The sequence below is a fragment of the Nerophis lumbriciformis genome, linkage group LG39 (assembly GCF_033978685.3).
Source record: "Nerophis lumbriciformis linkage group LG39, RoL_Nlum_v2.1, whole genome shotgun sequence".
Lineage (NCBI taxonomy): Eukaryota > Metazoa > Chordata > Actinopteri > Syngnathiformes > Syngnathidae > Nerophis > Nerophis lumbriciformis.
In genome coordinates this window covers 15,354,162-15,378,218 of record NC_084586.2, presented here as the reverse complement: position 1 = coordinate 15,378,218, position 24,057 = coordinate 15,354,162, and the positions used below count along the sequence as shown (strand labels likewise).

Sequence of the window (24,057 nt, the reverse complement as noted above, 5' to 3'; positions counted from 1 at the left end):
CATCATTAGGGGCCTCTCTGGGCCCCCCTCCATCATGGGCCCCTAGAATCCGTCTCCTTTACCCCCCCTTTTCGGCGCCCCTGTATACACATATATATGTATACATATATATATATATATATATATGTATATATATGTGTGTATGTATGTATGTATATATGTGTATTTATATATACATATATATACACATATATATGTATATATGTATACATATATATATATATGTGTATGTATGTATGTATATATACACATATATATACACATATATATGTGCATATATATATATATTTATGTATGTATGTATATATATATATACACATATATATGTATATATATACATATATATGTATATATATACATATATACATATATGTATATATATACATATATATGTATATATATATACATATATACATATATATACATATATGTATATATACACATATATATAAATATATGTATACACACATATACATATATATACACATATATATATATATATATACATACACATATATATATATATACATACATACACATATATACATATATATATATATATATATGTATGTATGTATGTATGTATGTGTATATATATATATATATATATATATATATATTGAAAATGAAAAATATGAAAATGGCCCCAGCATGCTTTCATTTTTCATTGTGCAGCCCTAAGTGGAAAAAGTTTGGACACCCTGATAATATGTCATCATATGATGCTCACCTCTGAGTCCTGCTCCTCCATCACCGCAGAGTAGTTCAGCTCTGTTGGCTCCTTGAGAAGTGAAACCAAAAAGTGTCAAAAAAACCTAATAAAAGGTTCAGTAAGGAGATTTTCAAATATGGTGGTACCTCAGTTTTACAACGTCCCACTTTTCATTTACCGCCTCCTTTATTACGAGTACCGTATTTTCCGGACCATAGGGCGCACCGGATTATAAGGCGCAATGCCGACAAGCGGGTCTATTCAGGTCTTTTTTCATATATGAGGCGCACCGGATTATAAGGCGCATTAAAGGAGTCATATTATGATTTTTTTTCTAAATGTAAAAGACTTCCTTGTGGTCTACATAACATGTAATGGTCAAAATGTTGCATAGATGATGTTTTACAGATCATCTTCAAGTCGCTTTCTGACAGGATGCGCCGTTTTGTGGGCGATCTTATTTACGTGGCTCACCTTGGACAGCGTCTTCTCCCCGTCATCTTTGTTGTAGCGGTGTAGCGTGCAAGGACGGGGGTGGAAGAAGTGTCAAAAGATGGAGCTAACTGTTTTAATGACATTCTGTCACGGCGGGGGGGGATGTCGCAGCTTACTGTGGGGTTCGCTCCCCCGGGATGCAGACGGACCACTCCGGACAAGGCGTGCAGGTAGGAACATGATTTATTGTCCATAAATCATTCGATGAGATACAAAATACAGGGAACAAGTGCGCCTTATAGTCTGAAAAAATGATTTTAAGTGGGCCTTATAGTCGAAAAATGATTTTAAGTGCCCCTTATAATCGAAAAATGCTTTTAAGTGCGCATTATAGTCCGAAAAATTATTTTAAGTGCGCCTTACAGTTGAAAAATTATTTTTAAGTGTGCCTTATAGTCCGAAAAATGATTTTACGTGCGCCTTATAGTCGAAAAATTATTTTTAAGTGCGCCTTATAGTCTGAAAAAATTATTTTAAGTGGGCCTTATAGTCGGAAAATGATTTTAAAGTGCGCCTTATAGTCCGAAAAATGATTTTACGTGCGCCTTATAGTCGAAAAATTATTTTTAAGTGCGCCTTATAGTCCGAAAAATACGGTAATGAGTTTACAAACAGGCCGAAGCACGGGAATGCATTCATTTTAATGATTTTAATTATTTTAATTTTAATGATTTTAATGATTTTAAGTGCGCCTCATAGTCCGAAAAATGATTTTAAGTGCGCCTTATAGTTGAAAAATTATTTTTAAGTGCGCCTAATAGTCTGAAAAATATGGCATTGAGTTTACAAACAGACCGGAGCAACGGGAATGCATTCATCAACACAAAACAGGAAACGCATGTGACAAAATAAGAGCAAATAACGGAAACAAAAGGAAAACGACAAAAGAAAGCTTTGATAAAGAAGGTGAGAAACCCTATTACATTTAGGAAAGTACTCATGTGGTCCTCAATAATTAACCTCTTAAGGCCCAAGCTGTTTGTTTACCTGCTTTTTTTTTATTTCTCTTTGCTATTTGGGCTTATTGGACCCTAATTAGAATAAAAACTAAGAATCATCTTTTGATATGATGTACTTAGTCCATAAGTACACAAACGTGTACTTCATGTTTAGTGACATGCTAATTCTTATTTTTACACTTTTTTTTCCCAAATTCCATTGTATGTTATACTCTTCTGACACCACCAGATGGCAGTATAAGTGTCCACATAAGTGGCCATAAGACCCCAATTCAGCAGTGTACACAATGTTGGAAATAAGAGCCACTGTGGCCACTAAGCCTTTAGAGGTTTTAAAGGTAAAAGGGATGTTAAATCATTCATCCAGTTTCAGTAAATTATCCTAACTGCTCCGGTTTTTTGTACAACCCGGTTCCCGTCGGACTTTGTGGAAGGAATAGCCAAACGCAGACGTCAGACTCTTACCCCTTCCAGCTGCGAGGGTCCCCGGCTCTCCATGGCGGCGTCCCGGTTCCCCTCCTCGCCGTCCTCCGCGTCAGCCCCCTGGCCGCCCCCGGGCTCGCCTTCCGCCCCGGCCAGGTAGGACCCTGACATGGAGGACATGGTGTCAGTGCTGATGTGGGAGTGCTGCGAGTGGGACGACGCCATGGACATCACTGACTGGGCCAGGCTGCTGCTCACTGGGTCTGGCGGACACACGGAGACACACATCAGCGTCCCATCCCGGGGCGCCCGGCGCTATTTTAAGACTAGGAGACGGATCGGAGGCCCAAAAGTCCTCCCTGCAGCCGGGGCCGGCCCCTGGCATAAACACTCCATGTGCTTGTTTAGAGCCACAACCACTAGAGGGGGCTGGGGGGCACATGATTATTGCCACCAAAGTAGCTGATCATCATCGTTTGCTTGTTCGATGTAGATGCTCTGAACCGCCTCACGGTTAGAATTAAACTTTCTTTTTGCTTAACTTTTATTTGGCGGAGAGTCAACATGTTCTTTGTAATAGCTTTAGTTCAGTTTAGCAGCGTCGCCATTCAAAAGCCCATAGAAATAATTGCAAATTTAGCATCGCTTCAAACGCTGTCATTGTGACAGATTTATGGTCGTATTTCTTAAACAAAAATACTATTAAAGTTTATACTACAGCCGAACATTTTCCCTAAACATAAAATGTCTAAAGAACATTTGTTGGTTCATAGTTTTTGCCTATTCATTCTGTTTTGTTTACTTTTCAAATAATGCCGAAGCGGCATAGCAGTTTTGAATTGGCGTCACTGCGGTATAGGAAATATCACTTTTGTTCTTCTTTGGACCTATCAAATTATTTTTTTACCTTTTCATATAAACTTTGAACTTAATCTGGAATATAAACAGATGACTATTGAACATTTTTTAATTCAACTGAATTATACTTGTTGTTGAAGTTGAAGTAGTCTTTTTTTTATTGTTCTTATGTGATTATTTACAATAAATACAAATCTAATCTAACTTTTTATAAATATTATTTAAGATATGTTTATAATATACATATTATTAAAATGTGTAAAAATAAATAAATAAACATAAATAAAAATAAATAAATTAAAGTTTAAAAAAATAAATATATACATATATATACATACATGCATATATATATATATATATTTATATATATATATATATATATATATATATATATATATATATATATATATATATATATATATATATATATACAGTCAAGAAAATAAGTATTTGAACACCCTGCTATTTTGCAAGTTCTCCCACTTAGAAATCATGGAGGGGTCTGAAATGTTCATGGTAGGTGCATGTCCACTGTATGAGAGATAACCTAAAAAGAAAAATTCAGAAATCACAATCTATGATTTTTTAACAATTTATTTGTGTGATACAGCTGAAAATAAGTATTTGAACACCAACATTAATATTTGGTAGAGTAGCCTTTGTTTGCAATTACAGAGGTCAAACATTTCCTGTAGTTCTTCACCAGGTTTGCACAGACTACAGGAGGGATTTTGGTCCACTCCTCCACACAGATCTTCTCTAGATCAGTCAGGTTTCTGGGCTGTCGCTGAGTAACACAGACTTTCAGCTCCCTCCAAAGATTTTCAATTGGATTTAGGTCTGGAGACTGGCTAGGCCACTCCAGAACCTTGATATGGTTCTTACGAAGCCACTTCTTGGTTTTCCTGGCTGTGTGCTTTGGGTCATTGTCATGTTGGAAGATCCAGCCATGACTCATCTTCAATGATCTGACTGAGGGAAGGGGTTTTTTGGCCAAAATCTCACAATACATGGCTGCAGTCATCCTCTCCTTAATACAGTACAGTCGTCCTGTCCCATGAGCAGAAAAACAGCCCCAAAGCATGATGCTACCACCCCCATGCTTCACAGTAGGGATGGTGTTCTTGGGATGCTACGCATCATTCTTCTTCCTCCAAACACGCACAGTGGAATTATGACCAATAAGGTCAATTTTGGTCTCATCTGTCCACAAAACTTTCTCCCATGACTCCTCTGGATCATCCAAATGGTCATTGGCAAACTTAAGACGGGCCTTAACATGTGCTGGTTTAAGCAGGGGAACCTTCCGTGCCATGCATGATTTCAAAGCATGACGTCTTAGTGTATCACCAACAGTGACCATGGAAACAGTGGTCCCAGCTCTTTTCAGGTCATTGACCAAGTCCTGCCGTGCAGCCCTGGGCTGATTCCTCACCTTTCTTAGCATCATTGAGACCCCACGAGGTGATATCTTGCTCCACTCCGATTGAGATTGACCGTCATGTTTAGCTTCTTCCATTTTCTAATGATTGCTCCAACAGTGGACCTTTTTTCACCAAGCTGCTTGGCAATTTCTCCGTAGCCCTTTCCATCCTTGTGGAGTTGTACCATTTTGTCTCTGGTGTCTTTGGACAGCTCTTTGCTCTTAGCCATGCTGAATGTTTGGGTCTTACTGATTGTATGGGGTGGACAGGTGTCTTTATGCAGCTAACGACCTCACACAGGTGCATCTGATTCAGGATTATACAGTGGAGTGGAGGAGGACTTTTAAAGGCGGACTAACAGGTCTTTGAGGGTCAGAATTCTAGCTGATAGACAGGTGTTCAAATACTTATTTTCAGCTGTATCACACAAATAAATTGTTAAAAAATCATAGATTGTGATTTCTGGATTTTTCTTTTTAGGTTATCTCTCATACAGTGGACATGCACCTACCGTGAAAATTTCAGACCCCTCCATGATTTCAAAGTGGGAGAACTTGCAAAATAGCAGGGTGTTCAAATACTTATTTTCTTGACTGTATATATATATATATATATATATATATATATATTTATATATATATATATATATATATGTATATATATATATATATATATATATATATATATATATATATATATACATATATATATATATGCGCTAGGTCAGGAAAAAACACAGAGGTTATTTCATACCGACAAGCCTGTGTCGCAGGTTTCCCTGCTCTTCAGGGGATTTTTAGGGGAAAAATTGCCTGAAGAGCAGGGAAACTTATTTTAATATTGTTTTATATATGTTTATAATATACATATTATTAAAATGTGTAAAAATAAACATAAATAAAAAGAAAAAATTAAAAATAAATAAAGAAATAAATAAAAATGTTTAAATAAATAAATAAATATATATATATATATATATATATATATTTATTTATTTAAATATATATATTTATATAAATAAATAAATAAATAAATGATAAATGGGTTGTACTTGTATAGCGCTTTTCTACCTTCAAGGTACTCAAAGCGCTCTGACACTACTTCCACATTTACCCATTCACACACACATTCACACACTGATGGAGGGAGCTGCCATGCAAGGCGCTAACCAGCACCCATCAGGAGCAAGGGTGAAGTGTCTTGCTCAGGACACAACGGACATGACGAGGTTGGTACTAGGTGGGGATTGAACCAGGGACCCTCGGGTCGCGCACGGCCACTCTTCCACTGCGCCACGCCGTCCCTATATATATATATATATATATATATATATATATATATATACATATATATATATATATATATATATATATATATATATATATATGTATATATATATACATATATATATATATATATATATATATATATATATATATATACACACCGGTATATATATATATGCGTTAGGTCAGGAAAAAACACAGAGGTTATTTCATACCTACAAGCCTGTTTCGCGGGTTTCCCTGCTCTTCAGGGGATTTTTAGGGGAAAAATTGCCTGAAGAGCAGGGAAACTTATTTTAATATTATTTTATATATGTTTATAATATACATATTATTACATAAATAAAATAAACATAAATTTAAAAAAAAAGTTTAATAAATAAATAAGTTAAAACATGTTTTAAATATATATATATATATATATATATATATATATATATATATATATATATATATATATATATATATATATATATATATATATATATATATACACGTTTGGTCAGGAAAAAAACACAGAGGTTATTTCATACCTACAAGCCTGTTTCGCAGGTTTCCCTGCTCTTCAGGGGATTTTTAGGGGAAAATTTGCCTGAAGAGCAGGGAAACCTGTGAAACAGGCTTGTAGGGATGATATAGCCTCTGTGTTTTTTCCTGACCTAACGTATATTCCGCTCTACCCCGGTATTGAGCACTGTCAGTAACTGCAGTTGGTCGCTACATCTGTAAGTGCAAGTTAAAACTCTACCATGCAAAGCGAAAGCCATTTATCAACAACACCCAGAAACGCCGCCGGCTTCGCTGGGCCCGAGCTCATCTAAGATGGACTGATGCAAAGCGGAAAAGTGTTCTGTGGTCTGACGAGTCCACATTTAAAATAGTTTTTTGGAAACTGTGGACGTCGTGTCCTCCGGACCAAAGAGGAAAAGAACCATCCGGATTGTTATAGGCGCAAAGTTGAAAAGCCAGCATGTGTGATGGTATGAGGGTGTATTAGTGCCCAAGACATGGGTAACTTACACATTTGTGAAGGCACCATTAATGCTGAAAGGTACATACAGGTTTTGGAGCAACATATGTTGCCATCCAAGCAACGTTATCATGGACGCCCCTGCTTATTTCAGCAAGACAATGCCATGCCACGTGTTACAACAGCGTGGCTTCATAGTAAAAGAGTGCGGGTACTAGACTGGCCTGCCTGTAGTCCAGACCTGTCTCCCATGTGGTGCATTATGAAGCCTAAAATACCACAACGGACGGTTGAACAACTTAAGCTGTACATCAAGCAAGAATGGGAAAGAATTCCACCTGAGAAGCTTAAGAAATGTGTCTCCTCAGTTCCCAAATGTTTACTGAGTGTTGTTAAAAGGAAAGGCCATGCAACACAGTGGTGACCACTTTTTGCTGCCATTAAATTCTAAGTTAATGATTATTTGCAAAAAAGTTTCTCAGTGTGAACATGAAATATCTTGTCTTTGCAGTCTATTCAATTGAATATAAGTTGAAAAGGATTTGCAAATCATTATATTCTGTTTTTATTTATAGCCACAAACAAAATCTTGGGGTCGGCCCTGCCTGCAACTTGTCCATTCTATCCAGCAGCGCCGACGTAAAAACGCTGAGTCGGCACCGGCTAATAATTTATTCATGTCAAAATGCTGCGTAAGCCACACTGAGGGCTTCACTTTCCACATTTTGTCTGCATTTCAGAGATAATCTATACAAGGTGATCTCCTGACGGGCGGCTTTTATGACTCCGACGCCATCGGTTCTCAGTGCCAACGCCGTAATCAGACACCAGAACACGTTCGATCCGACAGATCCTGCAGTCAGTATGTTACAGTCGATGGTATGCGATAGGCCCTATTTTTAAAAGGGCAGGGGTTTCGGATTACCTTTTAGCGGAAAGGCAGCGCTATAAAAAAAAATGTGAACGTTACCTTCAGGGGACGCGATAGTGGAGGACAGCGGAGTTCCGGTGCAAGGCGAATGGTCGATGGCCCCGGAGGAGGACAGCGTCAGGTTTTCGCTGTCCGGAGTGACTCCGCACTTTAAAACAAGACAAGGCCTTGTTAGGTCAGCCACAAAAATAATTCCAAAAAACTCACCTCCTGCTGATCCACGGCAAGTTTGTGGCGACAGGCCTCCAGTTCGCTGCAGGACTTCTCATCCTCCTCCTCGGGAAGCACTGAGGAATTCTGGGAAAGTGACCTAAAGTGCGCATGACATAGGACGCTTTAATTAACAGACTGCAACATCACCAAATATTACAGGTAAAGAATGAGTACTCGGGCTTGGAATCATGGCCAATTCCCCAAATCCATTCGATTTCCTTTCATAAGGTTCTAAAACGATTGGATCTATACTTAACCTCTAAAGGCTTAGTGGCCACATGCGTGGACAGCACCTTTTAGCTCTTATTTCCAAAATTGTGTACACTACTGAATTGGGGTCTTATGGCCACTTATGTGGACACTTATACTGCCATCTGGTGGTGTCAGAAGAGGAAAACATACAATGGAATTTGGAAAAAAAAAAAGTGTAAAAATAAGAATTAGCATGTCACTAAACATGAAGTACACGTATGTGTACTTATGGACTAAGTACATCATATCAAAAGATGATTCTTAGTTTTTATTCTAATTGAAGTCCGATAAGCCCAAATAACAAAGAGAAATTAAAATAAAGCATGTAAACAAACAGTTTGGGCCTTTAGAGGTTAAATAATGAATCCTGCTCGGCCCTTGATTTGTGCTGAAAACGTCTTTTCCATTCCTTGTATGTCTTGTACATGTGAAGAATTGACAATAAAGTTGACAATTATATTGCTTGTTTTGATGGGAACAGTTAGCATACTAGTAAGATGGTGACAAGTCTCAAAGTCTATGAATTTTAGGTTTTAATCATCAAAAGGAGCTAAAAGTGCTAGCATGAAATGTTAGCATGCTAATGTAAACATGACACTTTGACATACTTCTAAGATGGCGCCAAGTATCAAAATCAATGATTTTTAGGTTAAAATTACTATTGTTAGTTAAAATGCAAGCGTAAAATGTTAGCATGCTATTGTTAGCATGATAGCATAGGAAAAGTTAACGTACATCTAAGATGGCGCCAAGTATCAAAATCAATGATTTTTAGGTTAAAATTACTATTGTTAGTTAAAATGCAAGCGTAAAATGTTAGCATGCTAATGTTAGCATGATAGCATAGGAAAAGTTAACGTACATCTAAGACGGTGCCAAGTATCAAAATCTATGATTTTTAGGTTACAGTTAATATTATTAGTTGAAATACTGGCGTAAAACGTTAGCATCCTAACGTTAACATGATAACATAGGAAACATTAGCATACTTCTAAGATTGTGCCAAGTATCAAAATTTATTATTTTTAGGTTCCAGTTAATATTATTAGTTAAAATAGTAGCGTAAAACGTTAACATACTAACATGATAACATGGGAAACGATAGCATACTTCTAAGAGGGTGCCAAGGATAAAAATCTCATATTTTTTTGGTTTAGATGCATAAAATGAGCTAAAATGCTAGTGTACAATGTTAGGACGCTAACGTTAACATGATAACATAACTTAGCATACTCCTAAGATGGTGTCAAGTATCAAAATTAATGATTTTTAGGTTCCAGTTAATAATATTAGTTAAAATGGTAGCGTAAAATGTTAGCATGCTAACGCTAACATGGGAAAAGTTAGCATACTTCTAAGATTGCGCCAAGTCTCAAAATCAATGATTTTTCGGTTTAAGCGCATAAAATGAGCTAAAATGCTAGTGTAAAATGAAATGTTAGTAAGCTAACGTTAATATGATAACATGGAAAAATTTAGCATACTTCTAATGATTTTTAGGTTCCAGTTAATATTATTAGTTAAAATACTAGTGTAGAACATTAGACTGCTAACGTTCACATGGTAACATTGGAAAAGTTAGCATACTTCTAAGATCAATGATTTTTCGGTTTAAGCGCATAAAATGAGCTAAAATGCTAGTGTAAAATGAAATGTTAGCATGCTAACGTTAATATGATAACATAGGAAAATTTAGCATACTTCTAATGATTTTTAGGTTCCAATTAATATAATTAGTTAAAATACTAGCGTAGAACATTAGACTGCTAACGTTCACATGGTAACATTGGAAAAGTTAGCATACTTCTAAGATCAATGATTTTTCGGTTTAAGCGCATAAAATGAGCTAAAATGCTAGTGTAAAATGAAATGTTAGCATGCTAACGTTAATATGATAACATGGGAAAATTTAGCATACTTGTAATGATTTTTAGTTTCCAGTTAATATTATTAGTTAAAATACTAGCGTAGAACATTAGCATGCTAACGTTCACATGGTAACATTGGAAAAGTTAGCATACTTCTAAGATCAATGATTTTTCGGTTTAAGCGCATAAAATGAGCTAAAATGCTAGTGTAAAATGAAATGTTAGCATGCTAACGTTAATATGATAACATAGGAAAATTTAGCATACTTCTAATGATTTTTAGGTTCCAGTTAATATTATTAGTTAAAATACTAGCGTAGAACATTAGCATACTAACGTTCACATGGTAACATTGGAAAAGTTAGCATACTTCTAAGATGGCGTTAAGTATCAAAATCAATGATTTTTCTGTTCAAACGCATAAAAGAAGCTAAAATGCATCGTCGGCATGCCAACGAGAGTGGAAATATTACAGTAAGTGTTTGTTTTATTATGCTTTAAAATGCTTAGTTTGTATATTTATCACCTAGCAATGCTGCGGATGCTAGCGTCACAATAAAGCTGCATCCGTTTAGCACTCATCCGTTTTTGCTCATCCTCAGTATATTCAGTCTCAAAATATAATATATATAATATATCTTGTTATATACAAATATAATGACAATAAAGTCCATTTTATTCTATTTTATAAGGTTCTGGATCATAATTATTCCCAGCGTAATCAATGTCTGCTTGATTAGCAATGTTGTCGATGGGGAAGGGATCTGTGGCTGGGGATTCTACTTGTGCTTTAAACGGAACTGGAAGGGTTCTTACTTGGAGCCGCTCTTCTTGAGTTTGAGTCCCTGACTAGAGTTGGAGTGGTCCAGAGGGGAGAGGGAGCGGGCGGCCGCAGGGTGGGCGTCGCCGCTGTAAGGCGGCAGCGCCCCCGACACGTGGCTGGGGCCGGAGTGGAGGGGCGGGGCCACGGAGGAGGTGGCCAGGGGCCCGTTGAGGGCCTCCAGCAGGGACACGACCTCGTAGCCCGGGGGGATGTGCTCGGACGCCTGCGAATAAGAACACTTCAAACACGACGTAACATCGCGGCGTCGAAACGGCGTGTGCGTACCGAGTGCTCCTCGGAGTCCGACGTCTGTGAGGTGATGACGGGGTTGAAGTTGGTCGGCGTCAAGGGGCTGACTTTCTTCCTCATGGCTCGGATCTGCAGCAGAGCTCTGAAGGCTAGGAAAACAAAACAAACCACAGCGAATGAGAAGGTTCCTGACACTAGTCGAGTTAGCGTACATCTAAGATGGCGCCAAGTATCAAAATCTATGATTTTCAGGTCCCAGTTAATATTATTAGTTAAAATACTAGCGTACAACTTTAGCATGATAACATAGGATAATTTAGCATACTTCTAAGATGGCGCCAAATATCAAAATCAATGATTTTTCGGTCTAAACGCATAAAATAGGCTAAAATGATAGCATGCTAATGTTAGCATGCTAATGTTATAACATAACAAAGGTTGACGTACATCTGAGATGACGCCAAGTATCAAAATCTATGATTTTTAGGTTCCAAATAATATTATTAGTTCGAATATTAGCGTAAAACGTTAGCATGCTGAAGTTAACATGCTAAAGTTAACATGATAACAGGAAATGTTAGCATACTTCTATGATGGCGCCAAGTATCAAAATCAATGATTTTTCGGTCTAAACTCATAAAATGAGCTAAAATGCTAGCATGCTAATGTTAGCATGATAACATGGGAAACGTTAATGTACATATAAGATGGCGCCAAGTATTAAAATCTATGATTTTCAGGTCCCAGTTAATATTATTAGTTAAAATACTAGCGTACAACTTTAGCATGATAACATAGGATAATTTAGCATACTTCTAAGATGGCGCCAAATATCAAAATCAATGATTTTTCGGTCTAAACGCATAAAATAGGCTAAAATGATAGCATGCTAATGTTAGCATGCTAATGTTATAACATAAGAAAGGTTGATGTACATCTAAGATGACGCCAAGTATCAAAATCTATGATTTTTAGGTTCCAAATAATATTATTAATTCGAATATTAGCGTAAAACGTTAGCATGCTGAAGTTAACATGCTAAAGTTAACATGATAACAGGAAATGTTAGCATACTTCTATGATGGCGCCAAGTATCTAAATCAATGATTTGTCGGTCTAAACTCATTAAATGAGCTAAAATGCTAGCATGCTAATGTTAGCATGATAACATGGGAAACGTTAATGTACACATAAGATGGCGCCAAGTATCGAAATCTATGATTTTTAGGTTCCAAATAATATTATTAGTTCAAATATTAGCGTAAAACGTTAGCATGATAAAGTTAACATGATAACAGGAAATGTTAGCATACTTCTATGATGGCGCCAAGTATCAAAATCAATGATTTTTCGGTCTAAACTCATAAAATGAGCTAAAATGCTAGCATGCTAATGTTAGCATGATAACATGGGAAACGTTAATGTACATCTAAGATGGCGCCTAGTATCAAAATCTATGATTTTTAGGTTCTAAATAATATTATTAGTTCAAATATTAGCGTACAACGTTAGCATGATAAAGTTAACATGATAACAAAGGAAACGTTAGCACACTTCTATGATGGCGCCAAGTATCCAAATCAATGATTTTTCGGTTCAAACGAATGAAATTAGTTAAAATGCTAGCATGCTAATGTTAGCACGATAACAAGGGAAACGCTAATGTACATATAAGATGGCGCCAAGTATCAAAATCAATGATTTTTAGGTTCCAAGTAATATTATTACTTAAAATATTAACATAAAATGTTAGCATGCTAAAGTTAACGTGATAACATAGGAAACGTTAGCATACTTCTATGATGGCGCCAAGTATCAAAATCAATGATTTTTCGGTTTAAACGCATGAAATGAGCTAAAATGCTAGCATGCTAATGTTAGCATGATAACATGGGAAACGTTAATGTACATCTAAGATGGCGCCAAGTATCAAAATCTATGATTTTTAGGTTCCAAATAATATTATTAGTTCAAATATTAGCGTAAAACATTAGCATGATAAAGTTAACATGATAACAGGAAATCTTAGCATACTTCTATGATGGCACCAAGTATCAAAATCAATCATTTTTCGGTCTAAACTCAAAAAATGAGCTAAAATGCTAGCATGGTAATGTTAGCATGATAACATGGGAAACGTTAATGTACGTCTAAGATGGCGCCAAGTATCAAAATCTATGATTTTTAGGTTCAAGTTAATATTGTAGGTTAAAATACTAGCGTAAAACATTAGCATGCTAAAGTTAACATGATAACAGAGGAAACGTTAGCATACGTCTATGATGGCGCCAAGTATCAAAATCAATGATTTTTCGGTCTAAACTCATAAAATGAGCTAAAACGCTAGCATGCTAATGTTAGCATGATAACATGGGAAACGTTAATGTACATCTAAGATGGCGCCTAGTATCAAAATCTATGATTTTTAGGTTCTAAATAATATTATTAGTTCAAATATTAGCGTAAAACCTTAGCATGATAAAGTTAACATGATAACAGAGGAAACATTAGCATACTTCTTTGATGGCGCCAAGTATCCAAATCAATGATTTTTCGGTTCAAACGCATGAAATGAGTTAAAATGCTAGCATGCTAATGTTAGCATGATAACATGGGAAACGTTAATGTACATATAAGTTGGCGCCAAGTATCGAAATCTATGATTTTTAGGTTCCAAATAATATTATTAGTTCAAATATTAGCGTAAAACCTTAGCATGATAAAGTTAACATGATAACAGAGGAAATGTTAGCATACTTCTATGATGGCGCCAAGTATCCAAATCAATGATTTTTCAGTTTAAACGCATGAAATGAGCTAAAATACTAGCATGCTAATGTTAGCATGATAACATGGGAAACGTTAATGTACATCTAAGATGGCGCCAAGTATCAAAATCAATGATTTTTAGGTTCCAAATAATATTATTAGTTCAAATATTAGCGTAAAACCTTAGCATGATAAAGTGAACATGATAACAGAGGAAATGTTAGCATACTTCTATGATGGCGCCAAGTATCCCAATCAATGATTTTTCGGTTTAAACGCATGAAATGAGCTAAAATGCTAGCATGCTAATGTTAGCGCGATAACAAGGGAAACGCTAATGTACATCTAAGATGGCGCCAAGTATCAAAATCAATGATTTTTGGGTTCCAAATAATATTATTACTTAAAATATTAACATAAAACATTAGCATGCTAAAGTTAACGTGATAATATAGGAAACGTTAGCATACTTCTATGATGGCCCCAAGTATCCAAATCAATGATTTTTCGGTTTAAACGCATAAAGTAAGCTAAAATGTTAGCATGAAATGCTAGCATGCTAATGTTAGCTTATTAACATTGGAAAAGTTAGCATACTTCTATGATGGCGCCAAGTATCAAAATCAATGATTTTTCGGTCTAAACTCATAAAATGAGCTAAAATGCTAGCATGCTAATGTTAGCATGATAACATGGGAAACGTTAATGTACATCTAAGTTGGCGCCAAGTTTCGAAATCTATGATTTTTAGGCTCCAAATAATATTATTAGTTCAAATATTAGCGTAAAACCTTAGCATGATAAAGTTAACATGATAACAGAGGAAATGTTAGCATACTTCTATGATGGCGCCAAGTATCCAAATCAATGATTTTTCGGTTCAAACGAATGAAATTAGTTAAAATGCTAGCATGCTAATGTTAGCACGATAACAAGGGAAACGCTAATGTACATCTAAGATGGCGCCAAGTATCAAAATCAATGATTTTTGGGTTCCAAATAATATTATTACTTAAAATATTAACATAAAACATTAGCATGCTAAAGTTAACGTGATAATATAGGAAACGTTAGCATACTTCTATGATGGCCCCAAGTATCCAAATCAATGATTTTTCGGTTTAAACGCATAAAGTAAGCTAAAATGTTAGCATGAAATGCTAGCATGCTAATGTTAGCTTATTAACATTGGAAAAGTTAGCATACTTCTATGATGGCGCCAAGTATCAAAATCAATGATTTTTCGGTCTAAACTCATAAAATGAGCTAAAATGCTAGCATGCTAATGTTAGCATGATAACATGGGAAACGTTAATGTACATCTAAGTTGGCGCCAAGTTTCGAAATCTATGATTTTTAGGCTCCAAATAATATTATTAGTTCAAATATTAGCGTAAAACCTTAGCATGATAAAGTTAACATGATAACAGAGGAAATGTTAGCATACTTCTATGATGGCGCCAAGTATCCAAATCAATGATTTTTCGGTTCAAACGAATGAAATTAGTTAAAATGCTAGCATGCTAATGTTAGCACGATAACAAGGGAAACGCTAATGTACATCTAAGATGGCGCCAAGTATCAAAATCAATGATTTTTTTTCGGTTTAAACGCATAAAGTAAGCTAAAATGTTAGCATGCTAATGTTAGCTTAATAACATAAGAAAGGTTGACGTACCGGTACATCAAAGCTGGCGCCAAGTATCAAAATCTGTGATTTTTAAGTTCCAAATAATATTATTAGTTCAAATATTAGCGTAAAACGTTAGCATGCTAAAGTTAACATGATAACATAGGAAATGTTAGCATACTTCTATGATCGCGCCAAGTATCCAAATCAATGATTTTTCGGTTTAAACGCATGAAATGAGCTAAAATACTAGCATGCTAATGTTAGCATGATAACATGGGAAACGCTAATGTACATCTAAGATGGCGCCAAGTATCAAAATCAATGATTTTTAGGTTCCAAATAATATTATTAGTTCAAATATTAACATAAAACATTAGCATGCTAAAGTTAACGTGATAATATAGGAAACGTTAGCATACTTCTATGATGGCGCCAAGTATCCAAATCAATGATTTTTCAGTTTAAACGCATGAAATGAGCTAAAATACTAGCATGCTAATGTTAGCATGATAACATGGGAAACGTTAATGTACATCTAAGATGGCGCCAAGTATCAAAATCAATGATTTTTAGGTTCCAAATAATATTATTAGTTCAAATATTAGCGTAAAACCTTAGCATGATAAAGTGAACATGATAACAGAGGAAATGTTAGCATACTTCTATGATGGCGCCAAGTATCCCAATCAATGATTTTTCAGTTTAAACGCATGAAATGAGCTAAAATGCTAGCATGCTAATGTTAGCGCGATAACAAGGGAAACGCTAATGTACATCTAAGATGGCGCCAAGTATCAAAATCAATGATTTTTGGGTTCCAAATAATATTATTACTTAAAATATTAACATAAAACATTAGCATGCTAAAGTTAACGTGATAATATAGGAAACGTTAGCATACTTCTATGATGGCCCCAAGTATCCAAATCAATGATTTTTCGGTTTAAACGCATAAAGTAAGCTAAAATGTTAGCATGAAATGCTAGCATGCTAATGTTAGCTTATTAACATTGGAAAAGTTAGCATACTTCTATGATGGCGCCAAGTATCAAAATCAATGATTTTTCGGTCTAAACTCATAAAATGAGCTAAAATGCTAGCATGCTAATGTTAGCATGATAACATGGGAAACGTTAATGTACATCTAAGATGGCGCCAAGTATCGAAATCTATGATTTTTAGGTTCCAAATAATATTATTAGTTCAAATATTAGCGTAAAACCTTAGCATGATAAAGTTAACATGATAACAGAGGAAATGTTAGCATACTTCTATGATGGCGCCAAGTATCAAAATCAATAATTTTTCGGTCTAAACTCATAAAATGAGCTAAAATGCTAGCATGCTAATGTTAGCATGATAACATGGGAAACGTTAATGTACATATAAGATGGCGCCAAGTATCGAAATCTATGATTTTTAGGTTCCAAATAATATTATTAGTTCAAATATTAGCGTAAAACCTTAGCATGATAAAGATAACATGATAACAGAGGAAATGTTAGTATACTTCTATGATGGCGCCAAGTATCCAAATCAATTATTTTTTGGTTCAAACGCATGAAATGAGTTAAAATGCTAGCATGCTAATGTTAGCACGATAACAAGGGAAACGCTAATGTACATCTAAGATGGCGCCAAGTATCAAAATCAATGATTTTTCGGTCTAAACGCATAAAATAGGCTAAAATGATAGCATGCTAATGTTAGCATGCTAATGTTATAACATAAGAAAGGTTGACGTACATCTGAGATGACGCCAAGTATCAAAATCTATGATTTTTAGGTTCCAAATAATATTATTAGTTCGAATATTAGCGTAAAACGTTAGCATGCTGAAGTTAACATGCTAAAGTTAACATGATAACAGGAAATGTTAGCATACTTCTATGATGGCACCAAGTATCAAAAAAATTATTTTTCGGTCTAAACTCATAAAATGAGCTAAAACACTAGCATGCTAATGTTAGCATGATAACATGGGAAACGTTAATGTACATATAAGATGGCGCCTAGTATCAAAACCTATGATTTTTAGGCTCCAAATAATATTATTAGTTCAAATATTAGCGTAAAACCTTAGCATGATAAAGTTAACATGATAACAGAGGAAATGTTAGCATACTTCTATGATGGCGCCAAGTATCCAAATCAATGATTTTTCGGTTCAAACGCATGAAATGAGTTAAAATACTAGCATGCTAATGTTAGCACGATAACAAGAGAAACGCTAATGTACATATAAGATGGCGCCAAGTATCAAAATCAATGATTTTTTTTCGGTTTAAACGCATAAAGTAAGCTAAAATGCTAGCATAAAATGTTAGAATGCTAATGTTAGCTTAATAACATAAGAAAGGTTGACGTACATCAAAGCTGGCGCCAAGTATCAAAATCTGTGATTTTTAAGTTCCAAATAATATTATTAGTTCAAATATTAGCGTAAAACCTTAGCATGCTAAAGTTAACATGATAACATAGGAAATGTTAGCATACTTCTATGATCGCGCCAAGTATCCAAATCAATGATTGTTCGGTTTAAACGCATAAAGTAAGCTAAAATGCTAGCATGAAATGTTAGCATGCTAATGTTAGCTTATTAACATTGGAAAAGTTAGCATACTTCTAAGATGGCGCCAAGTATCAAAAGCCATGATTTTTAGCTTTTAACAAATACAATTTGCTAAGAAATAAAACGTTAGCATAAAAAAAAACAAGAAACGACAGCGAATGAGAAAGTGGAGCAGAAAGAAGGACTCACGCAGTCGACAAATAGGGCAGCAGTTGGCCTGGTAGCGCAGCGTGTCGGCGCAGGCGTTGCAGAGACACAGGTGTCTGCACGGCAGAATGAGCGTGTCGCGCACGTCCGACAGGCACACCACGCACTCGGCGCTGTTGTCGCTGATCTCGTCCTCGGCGACCTGAGGACTCACAATCTCCCCGTCAGCCGCGCTCCTTCGCCTCAACGTGTCGCCGTCTGGCCATTATTTACCTTCGACTCTTGGCTGTTGTACTTGTTCTCTATGCCGTAGATCTCCTGCAGGAGGTAACTCACACCGTCCACCTGGAGGAGTCAAGAAGATAATATATGTACATATACATATACATATACATATACATATACATATACATATACATATACATATACTGTACATATACATATACATATACATATACATATATATATATACATATACATGTACATATACATATATATACATATATATACACATATACATATATACATACATATGCATATATACATATATATATATACATATATATATACACATATACATATATACATACATATGCATATATACATATACATACATATACAGTATATACATATACATACATATATATATATATATATATATATATATATATATATATATATATATATATATATATATATATATATATATATATATATATATATATATATATATGTACATATAGATATACATTTTGGGGAAAATCTGGATTTTTTGGAACTTGGAAAACGGGTAGTTTGAATTTTACTGAATGGTGGAATGTGTTAAAGGTGGAATGGTTTGAATGGGTTGAAAAATGTCCCATTCATTTCAATAGGAACTTCCTGGAAATTTGGGAATTTTGGGAAAAGCGGGATTTTTTTGAAAATGATTAGGCGCATGAATGTCCTGAATGAGCTGAATTGGTTGGTGTTAGAATTGTTTAAATTGGGCAAGTAATGTTGAAGTTTACAGAATGGTGGAATGTGTTAAAGGTGGAATGGTTTGAAAAAAGTCCCATTAATTTCAATAGGAACTTCCTGGAAATTTGGGGAAAAGCGGGATTTTTTGAAAATGATTAGGCGCATGAATGTCCTGAATGAGCTGAATTGGTTGGTGTTAGAATTGTTTCAATTGGGCAAGTAATGTTGAAGTAGTAAATGGTATTAGGGAATTTCGGGAATTTTTTGGAACTTGGAGAACGGCTAGTTTGAATTTTACAGAATGGTGGAATGTGTTAAAGGTGGAATGGTTTGAAAAAAGTCCCATTAATTTCAATAGGAACTTCCTGGAAATTTGGGAATTTTGGGAAAAGCGGGATTTAAAAAAAATGATTAGGCGCATTAATGTCCTGAATGAGCTGAATTGGTTGGTGTTAGAATTGTTTCAATTGGGCAAGTAATGTTGAAGTAGTAAATGGTATGAGGGAATTTCGGGAATTTTTTAGAACTTGGAGAACGGGTAGTTTGAATTTTACAGAATGGTGGAATGTGTTAAAGGTGGAATGGTTTGAATGGGTTGAAAAATGTCCCATTCATTTCAATAGGAACTTCCTGGAAATTTGGGAATTTTGGGAAAAGCGGGATTTTTTGAAAATGATTAGGCGCATGAATGTCCTGAATGAGCTGAATTGGTTGGTGTTAGAATTGTTTCAATCGGGCAAGTAATGTTGAAGTTTACAGAATGGTGGAATGTGTTAAAGGTGGAATGGTTTGAAAAAAGTCCCATTAATTTCAATAGGAACTTCCTGGAAATTTGGGGAAAAGCGGGATTTTTTAAAAATGATTAGGCGCATGAATGTCCTGAATGAGCTGAATTGGTTGGTGTTAGAATTGTTTAAATTGGGCAAGAATGGTTGAAGTAGTAAATGGTATTAGGGAATTTCGGGAATTTTTTGGAACTTGGAGAACGGGTAGTTTGAATTTTACAGAATGGTGGAATGTGTTAAAGGTGGAATGGTTTGGAAAAAAGTCCCATTAATTTCAATAGGAACTTCCTGAAAATTTGGGAATTTTGGGAAAAGCGGGATTTTTTGAAAATGATTAGGCGCATGAATGTCCTGAATGAGCTGAATTGGTTGGTGTTAGAATTGTTTCAATTGGGCAAGTAATGTTGAAGTTTACAGAATGGTGGAATGTGTTAAAGGTGGAATGGTTTGAAAAAAGTCCCATTAATTTCAATAGGAACTTCCTGGAAATTTGGGAATTTTGGGAAAAGCGGGATTTTTTGAAAATGATTAGGCGCATGAATGTCCTGAATGAGCTGAATTGGTTGGTGTTAGAATTGTTTCAATTGGGCAAGTAATGTTGAAGTAGTAAATGGTATTAGGGAATTTCGGGAATTTTTTGGAACTTGGAGAACGGTTAGTTTGAATTTTACAGAATGGTGGAATGTGTTAAAGGTGGAATGGTTTGAAAAAAGTCCCATTAATTTCAATAGGAACTTCCTGGAAAATTGGGAATTTTGGGAAAAGCGGGATTTTTTGAAAATGATTAGGCGCATGAATGTCCTGAATGAGCTGAATTGGTTGGTGTTAGAATTGTTTCAATTGGGCAAGTAATGTTGAAGTACCGGTAGTACATGGTATTAGGGAATTTCGGGAATTTTTTGGAACTTGGAGAACGGCTAGTTTGAATTTCACAGAATGGTGGAATGTGTTAAAGGTGGAATGGTTTGAAAAAAGTCCCATTTATTTCAATAGGAACTTCCTGGAAATTTGGGAATTTTGGGAAAAGCGGGATTTTTTGAAAATGATTAGGCGCATGAATGTCCTGAATGAGCTGAATTGGTTGGTGTTAGAATTGTTTCAATTGGGCAAGAATGGTTGAAGTAGTAAATGGTATTAGGGAATTTCGGGAATTTATTAGAACTTGGAGAACGGCTAGTTTGAATTTTACAGAATGGTGGAATGTGTTAAAGGTGGAATGGTTTGAAAAAAGTCCCATTAATTTCAATAGGAACTTCCTGAAAATTTGGGAATTTTGGGAAAAGCGGGATTTTTTGAAAATGATTAGGCGCATGAATGTCCTGAATGAGCTGAATTGGTTGGTGTTAGAATTGTTTCAATTGGGCAAGAATGGTCGAAGTAGTAAATGGTATTAGGGAATTTCGGGAATTTTTTGGAACTTGGAGAACAGTTAGTTTGAATTTTACAGAATGGTGGAATGTGTTAAAGGTGGAATGGTTTGAAAAAAGTCCCATTAATTTCAATAGGAACTTCCTGGAAATTTGGGAATTTTGGGAAAAGCGGGATTTTTTGAAAATGATTAGGCGCATGAATGTCCTGAATGAGCTGAATTGGTTGGTGTTAGAATTGTTTCAATTGGGCAAGTAATGTTGAAGTAGTAAATGGTATTAGGGAATTTCGGGAATTTTTTGGAACTTGGAGAACGGCTAGTTTGAATTTTACAGAATGGTGGAATGTGTTAAAGGTGGAATGGTTTGAAAAAAGTCCCATTAATTTCAATAGGAACTTCCTGGAAATTTGGGAATTTTGGGAAAAGCGGGATTTTTTTGAAAATGATTAGGCGCATGAATGTCCTGAATGAGCTGAATTGGTTGGTGTTAGAATTGTTTCAATTGGGCAAGAATGGTTGAAGTAGTAAATGGTATTAGGGAATTTCAGGAATTTTTTGGAACTTGGAGAACGGATAGTTTGAATTTTACAGAATGGTGGAATGTGTTAAAGGTGGAATGGTTTGAAGAATGTCCCATTCATTTCAATGGGAATCTCCCCAAAATGTGGGAATTTTTTGGAAAATTGTAAAAAAAAAAAATTGAATGGTGTGAAGGAGTTGAAATGGTTGGTGTTGACATTTTCCAAATCGGTCGAGAAATGTTGAAGTAGTAAGATGTTGAATTGAGAAATTGTATTACGGAATTCCTAGAATTTCGGGAAAAACGGGAATTTTTCCAGTTCGAAAAACAACTTTGTTTTTTTTCCTGATTAAGAGGAATGTTTGAAACGGTTGAAATGCATTGAAAAAATGTGGTCGCCAGAAAAAAAGGGTGGAAATAGAGCTTTGGAAAAGCCAGAATTCTGGAAAATCCTGGAATTTTTCCAGTTCGAAAAACAACTTTATTTTTTTTCCCGATTAAGAGGAATGTTTTGACAGTGGAACGGTTGAAGTGCGTTGAAAAATGTGGAAGGAGTAGTCGCCAGAAAAAAAAAGGTGGAAATAGAGATTTGGAAAAGCCAGAATTCTGGAAAATCCTGAAATTTTTCCAGTTTGAAAAACAACTTTGGTTTTTTTCCTGACTAAGAGGAATGTTTTGACGGTCGAACGGTTGAAATGCATTGAAAAAATGTGGAAGGAGTAGTCGCCAGAAAAAAAAAGGGTGGAAATAGAGCTTTGGAAAAGCCAGAATTCTGGAAAATCCTGGAATTTTTCCAGTTCGAAAAACAACTTTGTTTTTTTCCTGATTAAGAGGAATGTTTTGACAGTGGAACAGTTGAAGTGCGTTGAACAATTTGGAAGGAGTAGTTGCCAGAAAAAAGGGTGGAAATAAAGCTTTGGAAAAGCCGGAATTCTGGAAAATCCTGGAATTTTTTTGAACTTGGAAAAAAGGAAGTTTTAATTTCCAGAATGGTGGAATGTGTTGAAGGTGGAATGGTTTGACTAGGTTGAAAAATGTGGAAATGGTGGAAGTTTGAAAAATGGCCAATTCATTTTGAAAGGGAAAAATGTCCCGGAAAACCTGGAATTTTTCCAGTTCGAAAAACAACTTCGTTTTTTTTCCTGATTAAGAGGAATGTTTTGACGGTGGAACGGTTGAAGTGCGTTGAAAAATGTGGAAGGAGTAGTCGCCAGAAAAAAGGGTGGAAATAGAGCTTTGGAAAAGCCGGAATTCTGGAAAATCCAGGAATTTTTTTGATCTTGGAAGAAGGGAAGTTTTAATTTCCAGAATGGTGGAATGTGTTGAAGGTGGGATGGTTTGAATAGGTGGAAAAATGTGGAAATGGTGGAAGTCTGAAAAATGGCCAATTCATTTTGAAAGGGAAAAATGTCCCGAAAAACCTGGAATTTTTCCAGTTCAAAAAACAACTGTGTTTTTTTTCCTGATTAAGAGGAATGTTTTGACAGTGGAACAGTTGAAGTGCGTTGAACAATTTGGAAGGAGTAGTTGCCAGAAAAAAGGGTGGAAATAAAGCTTTGGAAAAGCCGGAATTCTGGAAAATCCTGGAATTTTTTTGAACTTGGAAAAAGGGAAGTTTTAATTTCCAGAATAGTGGAATGTGTTGAAGGTGGAATGGTTTGAATAGGTGGAAAAATGTGGAAATGGTGGAAGTTTGAAACATGGCCAATTCATTTTGAAAGGGAAAAATGTCCCGAAAAACCTGGAATTTTTCCAGTTCGAAAAACAACTTTGTTTTTTTTTCTTGATTAAGAGGAATGTTTTGACAGTGGAACAGTTGAAGTGCGTTGAAAAATGTGG

At 35.4% G+C, this 24,057-nt stretch overlaps 1 protein-coding gene across 4 annotated transcripts in view; it reads right to left on the bottom strand.

Annotated features, from left to right (window-relative positions):
• rnf157 (ring finger protein 157) overlaps positions 1-24,057 on the bottom strand; it is a 104,231-nt gene that overhangs the window by 31,775 nt on the left and 48,399 nt on the right. For 3 of the 4 annotated variants that reach the window (XM_061931713.2, XM_061931714.2, XM_061931717.2), the window contains 8 exons: positions 18,858-18,929; positions 18,627-18,786; positions 11,500-11,612; positions 11,208-11,437; positions 8,266-8,368; positions 8,098-8,206; positions 2,632-2,852; positions 731-781 (listed from right to left, as the gene is read on the bottom strand). In XM_061931713.2, the coding sequence (XP_061787697.1) occupies positions 731-781; positions 2,632-2,852; positions 8,098-8,206; positions 8,266-8,368; positions 11,208-11,437; positions 11,500-11,612; positions 18,627-18,786; positions 18,858-18,929 (1,059 nt within the window). The remainder of the gene's footprint in view (positions 1-730; positions 782-2,631; positions 2,853-8,097; positions 8,207-8,265; positions 8,369-11,207; positions 11,438-11,499; positions 11,613-18,626; positions 18,787-18,857; positions 18,930-24,057) is intronic. The other variant, XM_061931715.2, reaches the window with a different exon arrangement.